A 19,072-nucleotide genomic window follows, 5' to 3' on the forward strand; every position below is an offset into this window, starting at 1 on the left:
CATAGCATTTTAAACATTAGTGAATTGCTTTATCACAAAAATATTTTGATGGAAATTCATTAAGTAATGTAGCCATAGGATAGGAAGCAGTTAAATACGGCCTTGTACCTTATGATCTCTCAGAAAACATCATGGTTTTAAATGGAAATTTTTAGTGGCTATCAGATCGTGATTTACAAGATTTCAGGAGAGGGACAGTTTGCACAGCATTAAGATGGACAGGAAAGAGGGTGGTTCTGATGCATACAAATCTTGCACATCTCCTGGAGTGTTGGCTTCTCTTATTGAAACAAACTTTTCAGGTTGATAAGACAGAGCTTGATTGGAATGGATTGCCTGAAAAGACTTTGATTTCTGAGCAAGAAAGCAGTGTCCCTGGTTAAAGCAGCCAAATATAACTTGAGGCTATGCTGAGGATGATTGTAAATTGACATGCTTACCTTTCCACTGTCCCGAAAATTCCAGGGCTCCCCAGGCTGGCTCCCAAGCTAACCCAAGAGCAGTGTTGTGATCTAATGGGACAGTCAGGGCAGTGATGAGCAAGCCTGGAGGCCGGCTCACTTACACTTTCTGCCCTTTCATCCTGACATTCTCTGCCCCAGATAGATAAAGCCTGATGAGTCCAGCTTGTAAATTCAAGTGATTTGTCTGATGACCTAAGAGATTATTTCACAGCCAGTAGGTGGAGATGTGAATGTTGTTTCGAAGGCTTAGCAATTGTATAGATCTTCTGGTGAGCTCCTGTGATGAGCTAATGAAGCAGATAAGCCAAAATTTAGTAACCTCTGCAACATCATGGACATTAACCTGTTTGATTCCCTCACTAATAAAGAATGCTCTGCGGAAGATGATCTGTCCCTTGGGTGGTCACAAAAATTACAACTTTCTCCAAAACAAAGCTCTACTGTGGATAAGTAAGACACGGACCTTTGCAAATGACCTAAACCATGAAGACATCAAAGAGGAAAATTTGGTCGAGATGCGTGAGTTGCACAGAAACTACCTACAAGTGAGCAGCTGATGCAGCTGGAGCAAGAGAAACCTAGGAGAGTGAGACAGTTTTACTGGTACCACTTCTATTGGGGTTTAAATAATACTTACATTTAGAGCTTTCAAATCTTGTTACATTGTCCAAATTTTGAATGTAACTTTAGCTTTTTCAGAAAAAATAGGTATTCTGTCCATATGTTATGCAGAAATATAGAAGGAAAGTAGAAAGCTTCTTTTTAGAGTAGAAATTGTCAAAGTCATGTGTTCTCTCTGCTCTCATTCCTGGGAGATGAGGGATTCTCTGTACAGTAGCATCAGTTTTTGTAATAAATAGCACTGTGTTCAATCTATGTAGGATTTAACCTTCTTTATGAAATAGTGCTTAATTTTAGTGAAATTTTAGGGTATATGTTTTAGTACATTTTCCACATTCTTAAATAGAGTATATTTGCTGTCTTTGGACATTTTGCAGAGTTGTAAGTGTTAGAAATAATTTTCTGTAAAAGTGCCTCATATAGTCTGTTCTCAAAAAGTGGTTGTTAATTTAGGGACTTTTATTAGGGGGTTCTAAGTTGACACACTGATTGTCCCATAGATTGAATTTCACAGCAGAGTTGTGAAGATAAAACAGCGTGATCTTTATAAAATTATTTTAAAAGAGAGCTTTATAAAATTCATAGTTATTACTTGGATTATCTCCAGAAGCACTGCTTTGCTTGGAAATCACAAAGGTGAAAAGTTGACAAAGCGACTTTGGAATTGACAGTGGACAGAAGGAAGTGGAGATGTGGGGCGTGAAAGGGATTTAAAGGGAACATCTGACAAAAACATTTTTGTGATGTCTTACGGTGACGCCTTGAACTGTTGTCAGAATCTTGTACTCTTTTTTTGTAGCAGTTCTTGCTTTTGTGGTCTGTCCACTGCTTTGACCTGGAGAATCTGTGAGGGTAGGAGGCTCATCCTTCTCTGCTGTCATCACTGGGAAGTTTAACCTGTGGATGTAGCCCTTCCTAGGCCAGAGCCAATCTTGCAGTGAACGCCATATTGTACGGAAGCCTTGTGAATGCAGTTCTCTGGGCCCTGCCCTCACAGTGCCTGACTCAGCAGGTCCCAGTGAGTTGTAAGGATTTACATTTCTATTTTATCAAGTTCTCTATGACCCTGAGTCCTGTTATGCAGGGACCATGACTTGAAATCATCACTATGATTCTTAAAATGTGGGAATGTGACTTCTAGCAACACATGGTCTAAATTCTGACTAGAGGAGTTAGAATAAAAATTGGTTCTATAGGGCCGGGGATTTAGCTCAGTGGTTCCAATGCCTATCTTGCAAGCGCAAGGTTCTGAGTTCAATCCCCTGTGCACCTCCCCCCAAAAAATTGGTTCTGTAATGCATATTTCTGTTGCTCACTATGGCCAGCCTATACATGAATGTCGTACTTGCCATTCCGTGCCAGTGTTACAGTGGTACTGCTTTTATTTTGATTAAGAGATTGTATAAACACTCCCAATTTTTAAAAAATTAAAATGTTGGTTCCTCGCAGAGGGCACATTTGCATATATGAACTAATATTAATATTTTATACGTTTGCAAACTGCTTAATTGGTGCTTCATTGTGTACTTATTACATTGTATTCATATTAGTGTTTCATGCAAGATTAAGCTGAATTCTTCATTTTTACATTACATACAAATTTTTGCTGTACAGGTATTATAGGCAAGCAAAACTGTTCACACCTCATTGAAGAGGAGGAAAAGAAAGTAGTGAGGCTGGACAGCCATAGAGTTATTTCTTACGGTGAAAGTTTTAGTTATCTTGATGCTAGTATTTCCTTTTTTCCCCCCTCATTTAATGTTATGCTGCCAGTGTGCAAATGGAACATGAGAAGGGAAGGTGTGATCTGCTTTGAGGTGTACCCCAAACAAGTCTTCAGTAGCAGATGGATGGCAGGACTAAAAATTGAGAATACAATTTCTGAAATAAGAATGTGAGAAGCTAATACTTTTTGTCATTAGGAAATTATGGACCAGACCTGTAGACCTAAGGCTCTGAATTTGTTTCAATTTAATGTACCTTTCAAGAAAACAAAGACATAAGAAGTGATCTCTCTAAGAATAAAGAGAAACTAGATATTTTCATAGTATTTGTAGTCATGGTGAAAGTCCATTTTTATATTAGTATGTCGAGGACAACATAATACTCTAAATTGAAGGGCATTACAGAATTACCTTGGATTTTACTTGTCATACTTTACAGTAATAAGTAAGTGTATTGCAGACACTTAATAGAGACAGTATTGGGGAATTTACTTACTCCAGCGCAACCAACAGCACTATCTCAGAGAATGGCCTTTACAGTATCTACGTTAATATAGTCAGAAACTGATCTGCCTTGTTCAGGTGCCCTGGCCATGACTTGAACCTTTAACGCTACTTAAACAGCCTGCATTGATTCGTCAGAAGTTTCAGCTGCTCCTTGAGGTCTTGTTTTCCTCCCTCAGTTTCAAGGCTGCCCCTGCCTCACTTCAGCGCTCTCTGCTTCTGGGCTTGCTCCTTGGGCTCCAGTCCCATTTGCTTTCAGAGAACTTAGCTATTTATGTCTGGCATCTGCTCTGCTTTAGGTTTCAGAGTCGAGTCTTACCCGGGAGTTTCTATTGACAACACCTATGCACATCTAAAGACGCCAAGGTTTTATAAGCTTCATTGGAACCTTTTCCCTGGGGCTGTAGAGAGAGTCTTTGATTCTGCCTTCCAGGAGAGAGTGGTTGCAGAAAGTAAACTATTTCACTATTCAAAGAAAAAGAATAAGTTCTCATCAGCATTCTTCGGAATTTGCTCCACAGGCTGGTGCACAGGGATGTGTATCAAACATTTCACTGGAATGTATGTACTTCATAAAAAGTGCAATGTATTATCTGCCCTAAAAAATTTTGTAAGAGGAAAGAAAAGATCTAGGATCCATCGTTCTAGAGCACTAAGGCAGTTTGGTGATATATGTTTCGTTTTGTTTTGCTTCTGCTAGACATGGGCAGTATTTTATGTCTCTTTTCGTAAGTCATACTAAGTCACTAATGCCTCTGTTCTCTACAGTCCTTCTGATCATCTGTGTACTCACTCTGTGCTGAAACGTGACATTTACACGTGAAAATACTTCCTCTAAATCAAATTTCCCTCTTATTGAGCTCAATTACTGGATTAAATAACATAGAGTGTTCTTACAACGCAGTAAGTGTTCAGCATCTATTACTTTTAATTATTGTTGCTTTTATCCATATACTAGGAAAATTACATCATAGTTCTGTAAAGCACATAGAGAACAGGTGCCATAAATTACCTACCACCTTCATTTTTTTAGAAATGAGAAAAAAATGAAAGCCTAAAGAAATTGAAATTTTAATTAGCATCATTCTGTAGAATAAAAGAAAACTTAAATATAGCTCTTTACATTTTATATTGCAGTGCTTTGCCCAGTAGTTCACATTACATTTTTTAAATTAAGGAAATCTACTGTGAATCTCTAAAGAGAAAGTGGAATCAGAAACTCATCATTTGGCTAGTGTTCACAAATTCATGTCAAAATTCTTTTTGGATAATTACTAGGATCTGGGCATTCAAAAAATAATGCACTCATTTGTTTTTGTTTATTTGTTTGATTTTGGTTTGTAGACACAGTGTGGTATGGCAGAAAGAATGTGGGACTAAATTTAAAGTCCAATCCTGACTCTTCACTCCCTGGGTGTTTAGTTTGGGGAAGTTAATTTTCTATTCTATAAAATGGTGGTGAGAACCATAATCCCATAGGGCTGTTGTGAGAATTAATTGAGATAGCATGAATGAGTTCAGCATACTCCCTGGCAACTGGCAGATACTCAATTTACATTCCTTTCTTTCTTTCCTTCCTTTTGGCTTAAGAGCTTAGAGAATTACATGTAAACCAGGTTGATGTCTGTGACAGGCAGTAGAATCACTTGTAGTCATTCCTTTCATGCTGGGTGCTGCCATCTAGGGTTCAGAAGTAGATGTCTTGATATAAAGAGTCCAAGAAGTCACATCAGGATGAGGACTTGGACCTTCCACATTTCAAAGCTCTATTTTGAGATCTGTAAATTAGACTTTCTTTTCTGTTGCCATGAAAAGTAGAAGTGTACTTCAGAGTCAGCATTAGAGTGTCACTGGCTCTGCTTGAAACATTAGTTTAATGAACAGTAAATCTGTGAGGGTGAGGCAGGTGGACCAAAGAAGAAACTGGATTTATGGCCCAGACCAGATCATTTGTATATAGTCGTCATCTCAGCACTGCTGATATCATCTTGTAGATGCTCTTCTAGGCTCTGTCATTTATCTCAAAATATACTTCAAGGTGTCTAGAAAACTGTTCTTCACAATTTGTATTATGGCTTGGATCTAGGATGTGTACTGCTGGGATTAAGAGTGTCCCACCCTGTGTGTGAGTGCCATCCACTGTAAAGTCAGGTAGCCTGCATGGAATATAAAGGACATAGAAAGGAATAGAAAGGGAATAGAAAGGAATAGAAAGGAATAGAAAGGAATAGAAAGGAATAGAAAGGGAGCAGCTGTTACTGCTTTCTGCTGTTGTTGCTGCTTTGTTGCTTGCTGCTTCCTGCTTTGCCGTGATGGCACCTTACCTTAGAGCCAGCCAATTATGGACTGAAACCTCTACAGACTGTAAGTTTAATAAAATTTTCCTCCTTTAATGTAAGTAACTAAGACAATTTGCTTACCTCAATTTTTAGTTTTCATATTGTTAAAACAGTTATCTAGTCTTTTCAATATGGTTTTTAGTAGTTAACCTACAATAGGCAATTTGTTACCCTGGGGATCCTCAAACTGTACCGGCAGGCCAAATCTGGCCTGATTCCTGTTTTTGTGTGGCTCAAGAACTAAGGATTGCCTTAAAATTTTTAAATACAAAAAATGTTTTTAAAAGCTATTAGCCTTGGATGAAAATAATTTCTTGAAGAATTGTGAACATTGTCTCTTGTCTGCAAAGCCTAAAATATTTGCTATCTGGCCCTTTCCAAAAAAGGATTTGCCAGCTCATGCCATAGTCTTACTTCTGGGACATTCATCAACAGATAACTGAAATCAAGGTAGCTGTAAAGTGAATTAACTCAAACAAATTAATAAAAAAGGAGACCATATTATGTTTATGTAATACAGGTTTTGCTGATCCCCATAATAGTTTAGATTTATTAAGTATTTTAGTATTCTTCTAACCCATGGGCTTTAGTAATGGCCCAGTAATGAGAACAGCAGAGTAGTTTGCTTTGTAGTATCTTCATCACATTCACACTGCCCAACACTCCTGGTTCTTGCTGTTGCAATCTTTGGAACCCCAAAATAGGTGTCTCTCAGATCCAATAATTAATAGTAAGTCATCAGGCTGCAGAAAGACATCCTCAGAGGCAGCCTGGGCCATGGATTGCCCTGAGGAAGAGGCTGCCAGAGGACAGGCAGGCTCTGTTCTAGTGATGAGCCGAAGGCTGGCAGAGAGATCCCTTTACTCTGCCTGTTTGTTTTTCCTAAAAAACAAAGTGTTTAGAAACTTTGATTATCAAGGACCATGTTTTCTAAAATCAGGGCCTCTTGTAGACATGTAAATTCATGCTCAGAATAAAAAGCAAAAGTTGCAATATCAAACTGCAGGGACCTACCTGAATTCCAATAGGGAAGATGCTTGCTTCCTCAGAATACACTGACTATAAGCAAAAAGTGTTTGAAGTTGATATAATTGAAAACTGAAACCTTTATCCTTCAGATTAAACTTTTAGATAAAAGTACATTGGAGAAGGTTGTGTATTGGACATAAATTCTTGGTGCCATGGGAATGACTTACCAGTGTCTATCTTGAGAATATAACTAGGAGACAACACTAAGCCCTGAAGGTGAAAGAGAAGAGCTTCTGCAATAAGTGAAAAAGGAAGAGTATTCCCTGGAGTTGTAACAAAATCACCTTGACTAGCTGTATAGTTTTACTTTGTGCTAGTAATAATTGAACAATTTGACTCTGTGTTACACCACAGATACCCAAAATGACTGTTGTTACTCCATTTGACAGACCTAGCAAAGAAAGAGGTTCCATGAGAGTTCGGAGTTGGTGAATGTTGTAGTCAGGGTTTTGGCGAGGGAACACATTTAATCCAGACTCATAATTTATTGGATTATTTTATGATATTTACCCAAAAAGTCAAATGCAGAGGAGTGCAAGAGGTTAGCTGCATACTAGAGACACAGAAAATCCAGACAAGGGTATAAATCTCTCAGCAGTGGCCTACACAAGTCTAGCTGAAGGCCTAGAATCCAAGGCAATGTGCTCTGTGAGTACAGCCCGTGGCCTAGAGTCCGTGGCAATAATTCATGCTTGTTCATATCAAGAATCTGTACCAGGAAGGCCCAAAGGCCAGTGGGGTGAAGGATTTGAGCCACTGGATTGGGGAGATCTACACTAGAGCCACAAGTGATGAGACAGCAACCATTCCCAGCAACAGGAAATCCCTGAACTCCAACCAGAATAGCCAAGTTTGCATTAGGAAACCCATCTCTAGCAGCAAGGTGCTCCTAGAAAATAACACCCCACAATCTTCCCCTCCAGTTTTCTTTTTATGCCATTGACAGCGATGGTGGATTTTTCATACCCAGACTGTGCTGATTCAGTTCAGCTGGGCATTATAAGTTGACCATTAGTTAATCCACTGCAGTGGATCAGCCCTTGAATTGGCTGGAAGAATATTAGGTTAAAAATTTCAATGAAAGAGAAGGGACATCTTTTTATGGTCACTGTGGTACAGGAGCAGACAGTCAAGGAATGAATAATGAGGAATTATTGACCCCAGTATGTTTTACTAAAGCTTTGTTTTTAATGGCCAAGTTGACTTTACTTCCAAGGAGATGGGAATTTTTGAAGAATCCCATGAGAAATTATCCATGACTATGCCTTCTACTTGCTTTCTGTGCTCCCACTCCCAGATGGAGGTTAACGTAACACCTAGACCACGAGGAACCAGTGATTTCCTATGTGGCAGTTAGAGTGTTCAGATTATGTTACTGACTTTCTCCTTAGCAAACTCTCTGAGGATGAGTAAGTAGGAAGATTGGGAGGAAGAAGGAAAAAAGAATAAGGCATATGAGATTTGAGGTTAGACAAGAGGTTATGCATTATCTGGAAAGATCTAAGAGGGTTGCTTGAAATGTTGGTCCCAAAGAAGTAGAGAGAACTCCCGAAACTGCCATTCTACTTGGGACAAAGGGTTTTTGTTCTAAAATACAGATGTTTCAGGAGCTTTTCTGAACACAGAGTTAATTACACCTGGTATTTTAGAATGTTTGAGGGTAATCTTTGGCATTTGTGTGGATGACATCAGCCATTATCTTCTAGTTGTATCGCAGTGTGTTCCAGAAAGGCACATACGCATGCATCCTCTTCCAAACACTGGTAACTTAACTTCTTTGCTGTCTATAAATCCGTTGCGTGATGTGGAAGTGTAATTGGGCAGCCTACACAGAAGTTTGGAGCTCATGGGGAATATCTGTTTGCAAGAGAGCCTGAATATTCATGTAACTATACAGACATCAATAAATTCTCATTTTACCTTATTTATTTCTGTTCCCCGGCGAACAGCAGCACTCTTAAGCTCAAAGTTAATAGGCATGTTCTTCAGAGCTGTGCCCTCACTTACCTTAATACAGTGTCTCCCTAGCAGATTTGTTTATCCGTTGCCAGGTAGCTCTCCCATCAGGCGACACAAGTATGTTTTCTTTGTCTTAGTGCACAGGAGACAGTTGCCATTGTTTGCCATCAATTAGCTCAGGGTAGCATGTCAAGGATGTACGGGTGGTGTCATTTTACTCTGACAGCCAGCCGATCTGGTTGAGAAGGGATTGTTTCATTATCCTCTTATCAGGGCTGCTGGATAATGATACTCCACATTGCAAAGACAAGGAGCCAGGGGGAGAGGCAGGAAGAGCAGATTTTTAGTGACTGGCAGTATTAAAATTATTCAAGCCGCAAGGAAAAGGCAAAGATTAGAGGGGTGAATGTGCAAACCCTTAAGAAGCTACTTTTTCCTAATACAGGTAGAATGTGGAATGATGCCCTTCCTAATGGAGAGGCTGGGGAAGCGGGGAGAAATCCCAGGACCTCAGGAGAAAAGAAAAAAAGAAAACTAGGCTCTTCTCAGTCTCAACAAGGCAAGAATTAGCTGGGGCATTTCTCCTGTTCTCTATTTAACTGCAGTGTCAAATACAACCTTCCAAATGACCCTGGTGGGGCATTTTCCTTGCTGGAAAACTATATGGTTTATGAATTTAGATTGAGAGAACAATTTCCCTCAAATGACAATTAAATTAAATTGCTCTCACGTGAAATGCAAAGAACGGCAGAAGGTGTCAGGGCCTAAATAATTGCCATTGGGGCCCCAAATTCTCGTTACCCTGAATATTAGTCATTTTCTTCAGAATGCCTGCAGTGAGGTCTTTCTTTGAATTCTGAAAATTAACCACATCTGGATCTTTATCCTCTTGGAAAAACAAACAAAAAGAAGTGCCGACAATGTAAAAATACTTCAAGGTAAACTAAGCTTTAAGAGGGACAATTGTGTTGACATTTTAGTACCAGAGCTTTTTCTCTGCTCAACAAAGTGCCAGTCATGCGTGAAAATGACTTGTTTCTTTTAAACTGAAATGCATTATGGGTTGTAACTCAAAGGTGTGTACTACTCTTTCAAAATAAAGTACAACATTTTCACTCGATGAGGATTCTTTTGCAGGCCCCAAACACTTCATAGCAAAGTGTATACAAAAATTGAACAATGGAAAGTTGATTATGATGTATAACTGCATTTTCAAAGGAGTCTAGTCCGCAGTTTACTGTATGGATTCTTACTTTCCTTTATGGAAGTTTACTGTTTTAAAGCAAAAAGGTACCTTTGTATTTCCCTAATCCTATTAAAAATGGTGACAGTCACAGAATATAGGTGGCCAAATAATGCAGTGGTTTCTCTGTACATAACCATAGTTCAGACGCTGTGTTTTTAAATACATTGTGTACTACTTTTCACAATCCCATGAGGTGTGGTCCTTATTCAAGATGAAAAAACCCAGACTTGATTAATGACTTGCCCAATCATTGAGACTACGCTTCCGACCCAGGTCCCTCGGACTCACAATGTGTGTGCTTGGTGCTGTTAACCACCCTGACATGCTCAGGGGTTGCTGATGAGGCCAAAGAAGCTAACATTTGTACTACAGTTCAGCTGTCCCCTGGACTCTTCCCAAGTCCAAAATTCTCCTCCAGGAAAGAGACAGAAAGATACGATTGAGCTCGCCATTCAGAAGGGTTCTCTAGTAATTTCTAACGTTTCTGTGATAGCCAGTGTACCTTGGTTCCATTGATTAGCTGGCCCTCTCTACCATGACCCTGGAGATACTGCCTGAGCCATGAGGAGGCAGCCCTCCCACTGCTGTCATTAATGTCATTTCTCAGGATCCCAGTACTACTCTGATGCTCATTATAAGTGAATTCACAGCCTGTGGATGTGACTCTTTCTCCTTTTTCCATAAGAACAAGCCAGGGAGTACTGTGGCGTTTCAGCAACTATAAGTGACTCCAAATGGAAATTTACAAAGCAGCTCAGTGGCTTCAGATCTGCACAGTAAATCTCTACTTGGTACATTATTGACAGACGATAGCCTTTCAGCCCAGGATGTTGTACTTGCTGTGGTAAAGGGCGCGTATAGCTGATTGCTCACGAATAACCCCTCCAGGCCCGCCTTCCTTCCCTACTATTGAATCAATATGCCTCTGACAATCATCTGAAATCTTTATTTGGGAAAAAGCACATTTCCTACCAGCTGTTTGTTTTCCAAACCAAGCAATTCAGTTAATTTCTTGCCTGAATTAAATTTCAGGACTGTAAAATTTCTCTCATCAGTGCTAAGGTGCATTTTAGGGTGAGTGGAGAGAGAATGGGACATTTCCCACCTTCTCAGTGGCAGTATAATGGTTCATGCTGCCCTTGTGTCTCTGAAGTCCCGGCAGCCTTACCACCCTGCGCAGAGTGTTCAGCATCCTGGTTTATCACAGACATTCATGAATGGTGGTTATAGACATTTGATCTGAAATCTGGCTTCCTGGTTTGATTTCCAGCTTTATTGTTTACCCGCAATGTGACCTACACCAGGTGGCCTAACCAGAAACTACATTAGGCCTCAAATTCTTACCAGAAAACTGGAGAAATATTTGAAGTTCTTGGTATTACAAGTACTCAGCATGTCATAAATGTGGATCCCCGCTGTGGGGCAACGAGCAGATGAAATGCTGCTGAGATAAATCTAGCGTCTACTCCTCGAGCTTGTTACAAGTTACACTCTTTGCCCTTGGTACCTTGTGAATCAATATTCATCGTACTCTGGTGATTTCTTGGATTTGATGACTAAAGCCTAAACAATCTGTACAAGAAAGCGTGTTGGCTGTTTTAGTATATCTATCTCAGCCTGACAGGGAGGTCTTCATCCTTGTCCTCTGACAATCAAGAGTCACCCAGCAGTGCTCTCCTCAGCTCTGGGGATTGGTCTGACCCAAGCAATCTTCATCTGGGGACACTTTTAACACTTCTTGCCTCCCTTCATTTATACAGTGAATATATCACAGATGAAGTATCCCCAAGGGTTCCTGTCTACCCGCATTAGAAATATAGATTGATAGTTTTCATTAGGAAGACAGAGAGCTGCCTGTTAACCCTAATTAACCTGAGCCAGTTAAAGACTCCAGCCTAGAATGTCCTGGTCTTGGTAGCTGATGAGGTGGCGTCCGAGGGCCATGTAGATCAACACATGCTGCTTTCTCAAAGCTCTGAAGGCCACTGAGTCATCTCCTCCTACCACTAAAGGAGCCAGAGTGGGGGACTGTAGTGAGTTAGGTCTGAGAGTTGGGGGAGGAAGGAGAGGAAGAGGGAGAGAGACTGAAACAGCAGGGAGGGTTGCTCGCGGTCCTCTTCTGTGGGCAAGGCTCACGTATTCATCACCAGAACAGGCTTTTATTTCCTTGGGGAGTCTGCCATCTCTTAATCACAAAAGCAATAAGGGCTTCCAATATAATATGTTCCTTGGCCGTGCCTAATCAGTTGTTCCAGCTGCCAGTCATCAGCCATGTCTGGAAGTTCACTTAAAAGCCCTAGTCCAGCTTTGAGCGTGGCACTGACCCCCAAGGTGACACAGACAATGAAGACCAGACCCATGGGCAGCTTGTATGTGCCAGTTGATTTGATCACAACAGTTTTGTTAATATTGCCCTGTATTCTAGAGGGATCTGTTCTCTTCCTTATCCTTTGATCCACAGGCCACATTGTGTGCCCAATTGGTTGAGTTGAGAAAAATCATTTTTGCGTGTGTATGGAAGGAAATTTTTCCTTTTGCAAGGGGACTGCACAATTTTACTGTAACATGGAGATTTTCCTCTTGAGGTTAAATCTCAGACTTGGCAAAGTCTGAGCATTTATCAGTAAGCATATGTTATGAAAGGCAGGTCTGTAAGAAGCCAGCAGATACTCAGATTTATAGCATTAGTAGAGATTAGCACCTGCCTGGTGCAGGAATATTGTTTTAGAATGAATAAAATAATATCACTAGACTGTAGTAATTGTATCCTGGGTACATGGTATAATAAGGTTGTTGACTTCCTAGAAGTTAATGTAGATAGGAGAATCATTTCCTATGCCATGGCAGTTTTTGAGGGCTATAGGTCTTTGGTAGAGGCCAGGGACAATCCTGTTGAAGCCATAAGCTGTCACACTCCAGAGAATTGTTCATTTTAAGGATGGTATGTAAGAAGGGGATCAGAAGAATACTGAAAGTTATCCTTGTGTCTCATTGTTTCCTCCAAGTTTTTGTCATTATTTAGGTCACAGGTGACAACAGGCTTGCCCTGGACTCTGCCCGCCAAGTGCTCTGTGAAAACATTGTACTATAAGCTTTCTACTGCATTGTAATATTTTTCTATTCTCATTCTATTTATTATGAAATAGAGGCAAGTTAAGGGGAATGACAGGGCTCAGCCAGTACTTTCAGTGAGTGGCAGGCTATATATCCCAAATTTCCCAGCCTACTTTATTGTAGCTAGTGCTAAATGTAACTTCAGTAGCTAATACAGACCTCTGGAAAGCAACATATTTTCTTTTGAGCTATACAGTAAAGCGTAAAGTGTGCACATCAAGTTTCCCTGTTGCACACTGGTTTGTAAACAGCAAGGGCAATGCTTCCCTTGTGATAAACACAAACAAATATATAAAAAAATACCTCCAGGGGAAAATAAGTGATGGGTGCATTCAGCAACTGCAACAAAATAAGTAAGAGAGCTAACATTTCTACACTAAAGAAGGAAAAAAGTTAGCTGGGTTTTCACAGTGTCTTTGTGACCTCTCATTATTCCATTAGTTTTTGGAATAGTATATAAAACGCCAAGCTCCATGCTGACAAACGCCAATATTAAAACTCCTGCCACAGTCGCTCTAAACAGCCTTCTCCCCTGGGTAAAATTATTATTTGGAATACAAGCGGAATTGTAGTTCCCTGAGCTAGCAGAGCATAAATGAGGGTAGTGATTCATAAGGTGACGCTAGCGAGTTTGCAAATGTGCAACTTTTATGGAGGCACACGCATGCACACATGCGCCTGCACACACACACACACACACACACACACACACACACACACACACACACACACACACACACACACACACACACACACACACACACACACACACACACACACACACACACACACACACACACACACACACACACACACACACCAGAAAGTTGACGATGCCTTTCTGAGCGGGTAAGCACTTTCTGACCTCGCTGCCTCTCAAGGCCTGGGAGGGCTGTGAAGGATGCAGGCTTCTGAGGACACGCATTAACCTGACACAATGATGGTTTACCAGAAATAAACCCTTCAAATTAGATCACACCCCTGTCAGTAGCTTTTTGAGCGGGAAGATGGTAATTCTGCCTCTTCACATGTTCCTTTAAGTACTTGAACTCTCCTTCCATTGGATTAAGCTTTTGGGGGCTGGGTCATCCAGGGTCTTAAGTCTATCCTAGAGAGGGTGGAGGAAAGTGTTACTGGTCTAAAAATACAACTCCCTGAACTTTTAAACCCTCAAATCTTTTTGATAATATGACTTCTCTTTCTTAATCTCGAACTTGAATTCTCTTAGTTTAAAAAAATTCATTTATTCTTTGATACGAGTAGAGTAAGTTCAAAAAGAACAGAGATTCTGTTCTTTGTACATGGCTTTGTACAGAGAAGGGAGTTAAAGAGAGTCTGCATAATGATGCTGGTATGATTGCACAGTAATGAGATGTCTGCTGAGCAGGTCCCGACGCCGAAAGCCTTTCTGATAGACTCTGAGAGTGACAAGCTCCAGGTTCTTCCCTGACATTGCACCAATTAGCTGATCTACATGGGCACATACTCAAGTTTGAGGTCACATACAGCTCTCAAAGGCAAGTCTGCCCCCATGGGTGGGGCTCTAACTCACAATCTGTGTCATAACAGGCGATGGTGGGGGAAGGTCCTGGAGCTGCATTTCAGCCCCCTTTTTCCTATTTTGCGGTCTTGGGAGAGGACTTACTTTTGATGAAGACAAAGTATATTCATATCAGAGAAGTGCCTGGGTCTAGTTAGACTCTGAAGTTAAAAGGTATAGGATTCTGTGCTGGTGGTCGGATCAGGGAAGCACTGATCTCATTACTTTGATTTATCAGCAACAGAAAGAGCCTGTCCTGACCCATGCAAAGTACAAGAAGGCCTGCCTTGTGCCCTGCCAGGCACCTACCCAAATATTCTGTCACCTGACTCTCATCCTCTGTGACTAAATGTGTGAATACAGAAACCTTCGCGTCAATGTGAACAGTGCAAGCTTGACTAATTATACATTGTCCAGACAGGGAGTTGGCAGGACACTGCAGCACCACGGAGCCAGGCCATGAATGTCAACTTGGAACTGAATGTGAGCTCCTGAGATGGCAGGAAAGGCCCAGGAGCTGCAGAGCATGATCCGCCAGAAAAATACAAGCTATGTATATCCAAGAAGGAAAGAAGGTTCCCTGAAAGCCACCCAGGGAAAAACAAACAAGCTCTTGAAATATGCTTGCTGTCAGCCTTGGTGTTTAGAAAATGGGGGTTTCTGTTGGGGTGCAGTCTCATGCTTCTTCTTTGCTTTCAGCTCCCATTTTCTCCAGCAATCACTCGAGCCGAACTGGAACAGCTGCTGGGGCCGGGCCACCCCCACATCTTGTCCGTCACCCTTCTCCAGGACATAATGTACAGGGGAGCCCCCACAACCCCTCCTCGCAGTTACCTCCGCTCACAGCTGTGGACACAGGAGCTGAGAGGTAAGGCCATCTGTCTCTCTCTCGTAATAGGTGTCGCTGCCAAACCTCCTTCCACAGAGAAGAGCTTTGACAGTTGCTGAATTTTATTAATAATCTGTTGGTGGGTTGAGTTACCCAAAGGTGACATTTTAAAAGTAACATACATAAAGCACGTGGACGAAATATCTCACTATTATATTTTTCTGTGGGAAAACAAATGAAATGGTACTGGCAATAGCCAGCTGAAGTGTCAGGTGCTGGAAAAATGAATTAGAATGTCCCTGTCTTTCCCATTTTCCTCATTTTGTTTCAGGGATTCAGTTTTCAGGTATTAATATGCACAGGTCGAGATGCTTTCAAGATGTAAAAGGTACCTTGGTTACGGTCACATAGATAGTAGTATGACCTCGTGTGTTAGCCAGCTTTCCATTGCTGTGACAAAACACATGAATAACCAAACTACAAGGAAGAAAGGTTCACTAGCCCATGGTTTAAGGGTTTTAACCCACGGTCACTGAACCCTATTGCTTTGGGCTTGTGGCAACACAGTACGTCATAGCAGGAGACTGTGGCGGAAGAACCTGTTCAACTAATGGTGACCAGATAGCAAAGCAAGGTCCTGACATCCTTCCCCTAGGTTCTGTGTCTTAAGGGTTTTACCACCTCCTAATCGCAACCACAGGCTGGTAGCCAGGGCCTTTAACACCGGCCTGTGGTCCTATGTAGATCTGAGCTATAGCAGCTTGGGAGCCACACATAAAAGGGCATGAGGTTTTATATGGGTGATGAGAAAGGGGAGATGCACTGAAAACTTTATATTATTGTCATCCTCATGTAGGGTTTTGGGGCGGGGGTTCAAACTGTGATCTTCAAAATAGCTTTATTTCCGAATTCTCTGCTGGTTCCAGGAGTTTTGGGGGATCCTTCTCATAGTTTTGCTTCCCCCCATCAGTCTCCGGTATGCTTTCATGGACCACAAACCAAATAAGAGTCTGTCTGTTCAGTGAGTGAAAGACACAGTGATGCAGGCCTCAAGGGAAGACTAAATATTTTCTAGATAACAAGAAGAATATATGCAAGAGGTGAGGCCACTGTCACAGCAGATGTCTGTAGCTCAGGACAGTGGCATCATGGTGCATAAAGCCAGTAGGATCAGGTGGTAGTAGACTGGCTTGTGTGGAACCATATTATTTGATGCTGAGGAATTTCCCCTCTATCCTCCTTGAAGCAAAAAACCATTATAGGCTTTCTGTTAGAAGACACACTCAGGTTGACATTATAGAGAAGGGACTCAGGACAAGATAATAAAGGAAGTGTGGTTGGAAGGGGAGATTGTGGAAAGCAGGGTGAGGCTGCTGCAGGAGTCCTTGAGATGTGCTTATTTCAGCATTTTATATTTCTGCTTAGCTTGAAAATACTGTTAGCCATGGGCTCCATCTCATTCCATTCTACCTGACTGAGAGTTGTACCCTACATGGTAGTGAAGTTTGCTGGGATCAGTGTGAACCTCTTTTTCTCCCCTGCTTCTCCTTACCTACATGAGTGAAAGGAGAAAGTCATCATTGTGATGCCTCTTGACTCACATCCTTTGAAAGAATATGTGCAGGAGAAGATTTTAGCCAGTACTGGAGCAGGAAACTGCCACCTTGGCAGACCAGTTACTTGACGGTTTCATCAGAGCTCTAAGACTGGCTCCTTGTTTGTGCACCAGCTCCTTAATGACTCCTGTTGCTTGGACTTTGGTTTTTTTTAACACTTAATTTTCTTTGCAATTGTGTGTATTTTTAAATCTTTCTTAAAATTTTAAGAATAGTACAAAGAATACCCATATTGCAAACTGCATGCATATTTACCTATTACTAGCATTTTGCCATTTGCTCTGTGTCTGCCTTCTCTCTCTCTCTCTCTCTCTGTCTCTCCGTTTCTGTCTCTAGTGTCTCTGTCTCTCTCCCTCTGCCTGTCTCTCTCTCTGCTCCCCTCCCATTTGTTTCTCTCTTTCTCTGAAGGTCCTTTGCTTGCTTATCTGTTATTTCTTTCCCACTTGAAAGGTAATTGCAGGTGTCATTGAGCTCTGTCCATAATTATTCAGTAGAGCTTTTCTGAGAAGGATATTCTCCTAGATAAACCCAATATAAGCAATCACACTCAGGATACTTAACACTGACACAGTACTATTATCTAATAATCAATATTCAAATTTCCCCAAATTTGTAAATAATGTCCTTTACTGCTGATGTTTTTCCCCTTTTGATGAATTGGCATTCTAACAAGAATTCCATAATGCATTTAATTCTCTTTTCTTTTTAGTCTCCTTGAATCTCATGAAGTTATTACTGTTATCTTTCACATCATCGGTGATTTATGATGAACTTAGGACATTTATTTTTACAATGTTCCATGGTTTAGATTTGTCCTATTGTCATATTTGGGGATGGAGTACATATAGCTGTGTGATGTCCCTTAGATTTTTAAAAACTTATTTGGCACCTCACAGAGAATTAGGATTAAATGAACCAAAGTGGTTAAAGCACTTGCCATGTTTTGTGGTGTGAAGCAGACATATTATAATACATGTACAGGTACTTGTAGATAGACAGACAGGCTTCCTTGCCGTGGCAGAGGGATCTAGGTTTGGAAGCAAGAAGATGTTGTTAAATGGTCACAGGGGTTGATAATGTAAATAATCATTGAAATGAAGAAGGGGAGTGGAGAAGGAAGGTAGTGTTTTACGCGAATGGGTGGATGAAGGGGAAATTTGCGTGTCTCTGGTTGCTGCTATATTCTTCCCATAGAATGTGTGACCTGACACTTCGCCAGCCCTGCTGGAGCAGGTGGGTGCCAGTGTACTAGGTTATCCCTTCCCATCAGTCTGGAGAGGAGAATGACATGAAACAGCCCTGGGTTATTTGCATTAGTGACCAGGAAAAAAACACTAAGAGGAAATGTGCTTACCTTCCGCTTTTGGTTTATATATCTTTGCTTCTCTTTGCCTGGGAAATCCCCCAATAAAAACTCCAGCAGTTTTCTTAACGGAAATGGGTTTATCACACTTTGCGCTTTTTAGTGGAACACGGGCATCTTTTCCTGCTTTGCAGGCATTGATTCATCATTTGCTTAGCCGTAGCTGGTTAATAAAATGTGATGAGTCATTGTCAGAAGTCAGGAAAGGTCCACAACATCTGCCTGCTTAGCATTGGGTCCTTTGATCTGTACCATCAGAAAATAAAATAAATGGAAGTTCTCTTAGTTTGGCAAGCTTCCATTTTTATTTTGAAATGTTATCTACCTGACATATTATTTCAGTGACTTCAGCAGAACCATGCTGCATCACCTAGTGCGGATTTAAACTTGTTATGGGAAGTGGCACTTTACTGTGTGTCACATCCAACACACCAGTCAGTGGGGCTTTATGTTTATGGCTTCCCATGAGAGGAACTTGGCAGCTTTGGAAATGTTAATTCACTGGGTTTCATATGCATCTGTTAGACCAGTGAAAACAGAAATATTGATGGGCATTCTGTTTTGAAATGGGGAAATCTTTGCCATCCCAGTAATAAGTCAGCTAGGTTTGTGTTGCTCATCTTGTTTGAAAGATGTCATCTGCCTGAAGGCCACTGATACAGTGTGCTCTGCACAGTAGGTGACAGAGCGTAAGGAACCGTGGACTGAGCTCAGTGTACTGACT

At 41.1% G+C, this 19,072-nt stretch overlaps 1 protein-coding gene across 1 annotated transcript in view; it reads left to right on the forward strand.

Moving 5' to 3' along the window:
• Positions 1-19,072, forward strand: part of Glis3 (GLIS family zinc finger 3) — a 603,766-nt gene that overhangs the window by 542,049 nt on the left and 42,645 nt on the right. The window contains exon 13 of the mRNA XM_033757696.1: positions 15,240-15,408. Within this exon, the coding sequence (XP_033613587.1) occupies positions 15,240-15,408 (169 nt within the window). The remainder of the gene's footprint in view (positions 1-15,239; positions 15,409-19,072) is intronic.

This window comes from Fukomys damarensis, unplaced genomic scaffold, assembly GCF_012274545.1.
Source record: "Fukomys damarensis isolate Sample0158 unplaced genomic scaffold, DMR_v1.0_HiC HiC_scaffold_31, whole genome shotgun sequence".
NCBI lineage: Eukaryota > Metazoa > Chordata > Mammalia > Rodentia > Bathyergidae > Fukomys > Fukomys damarensis.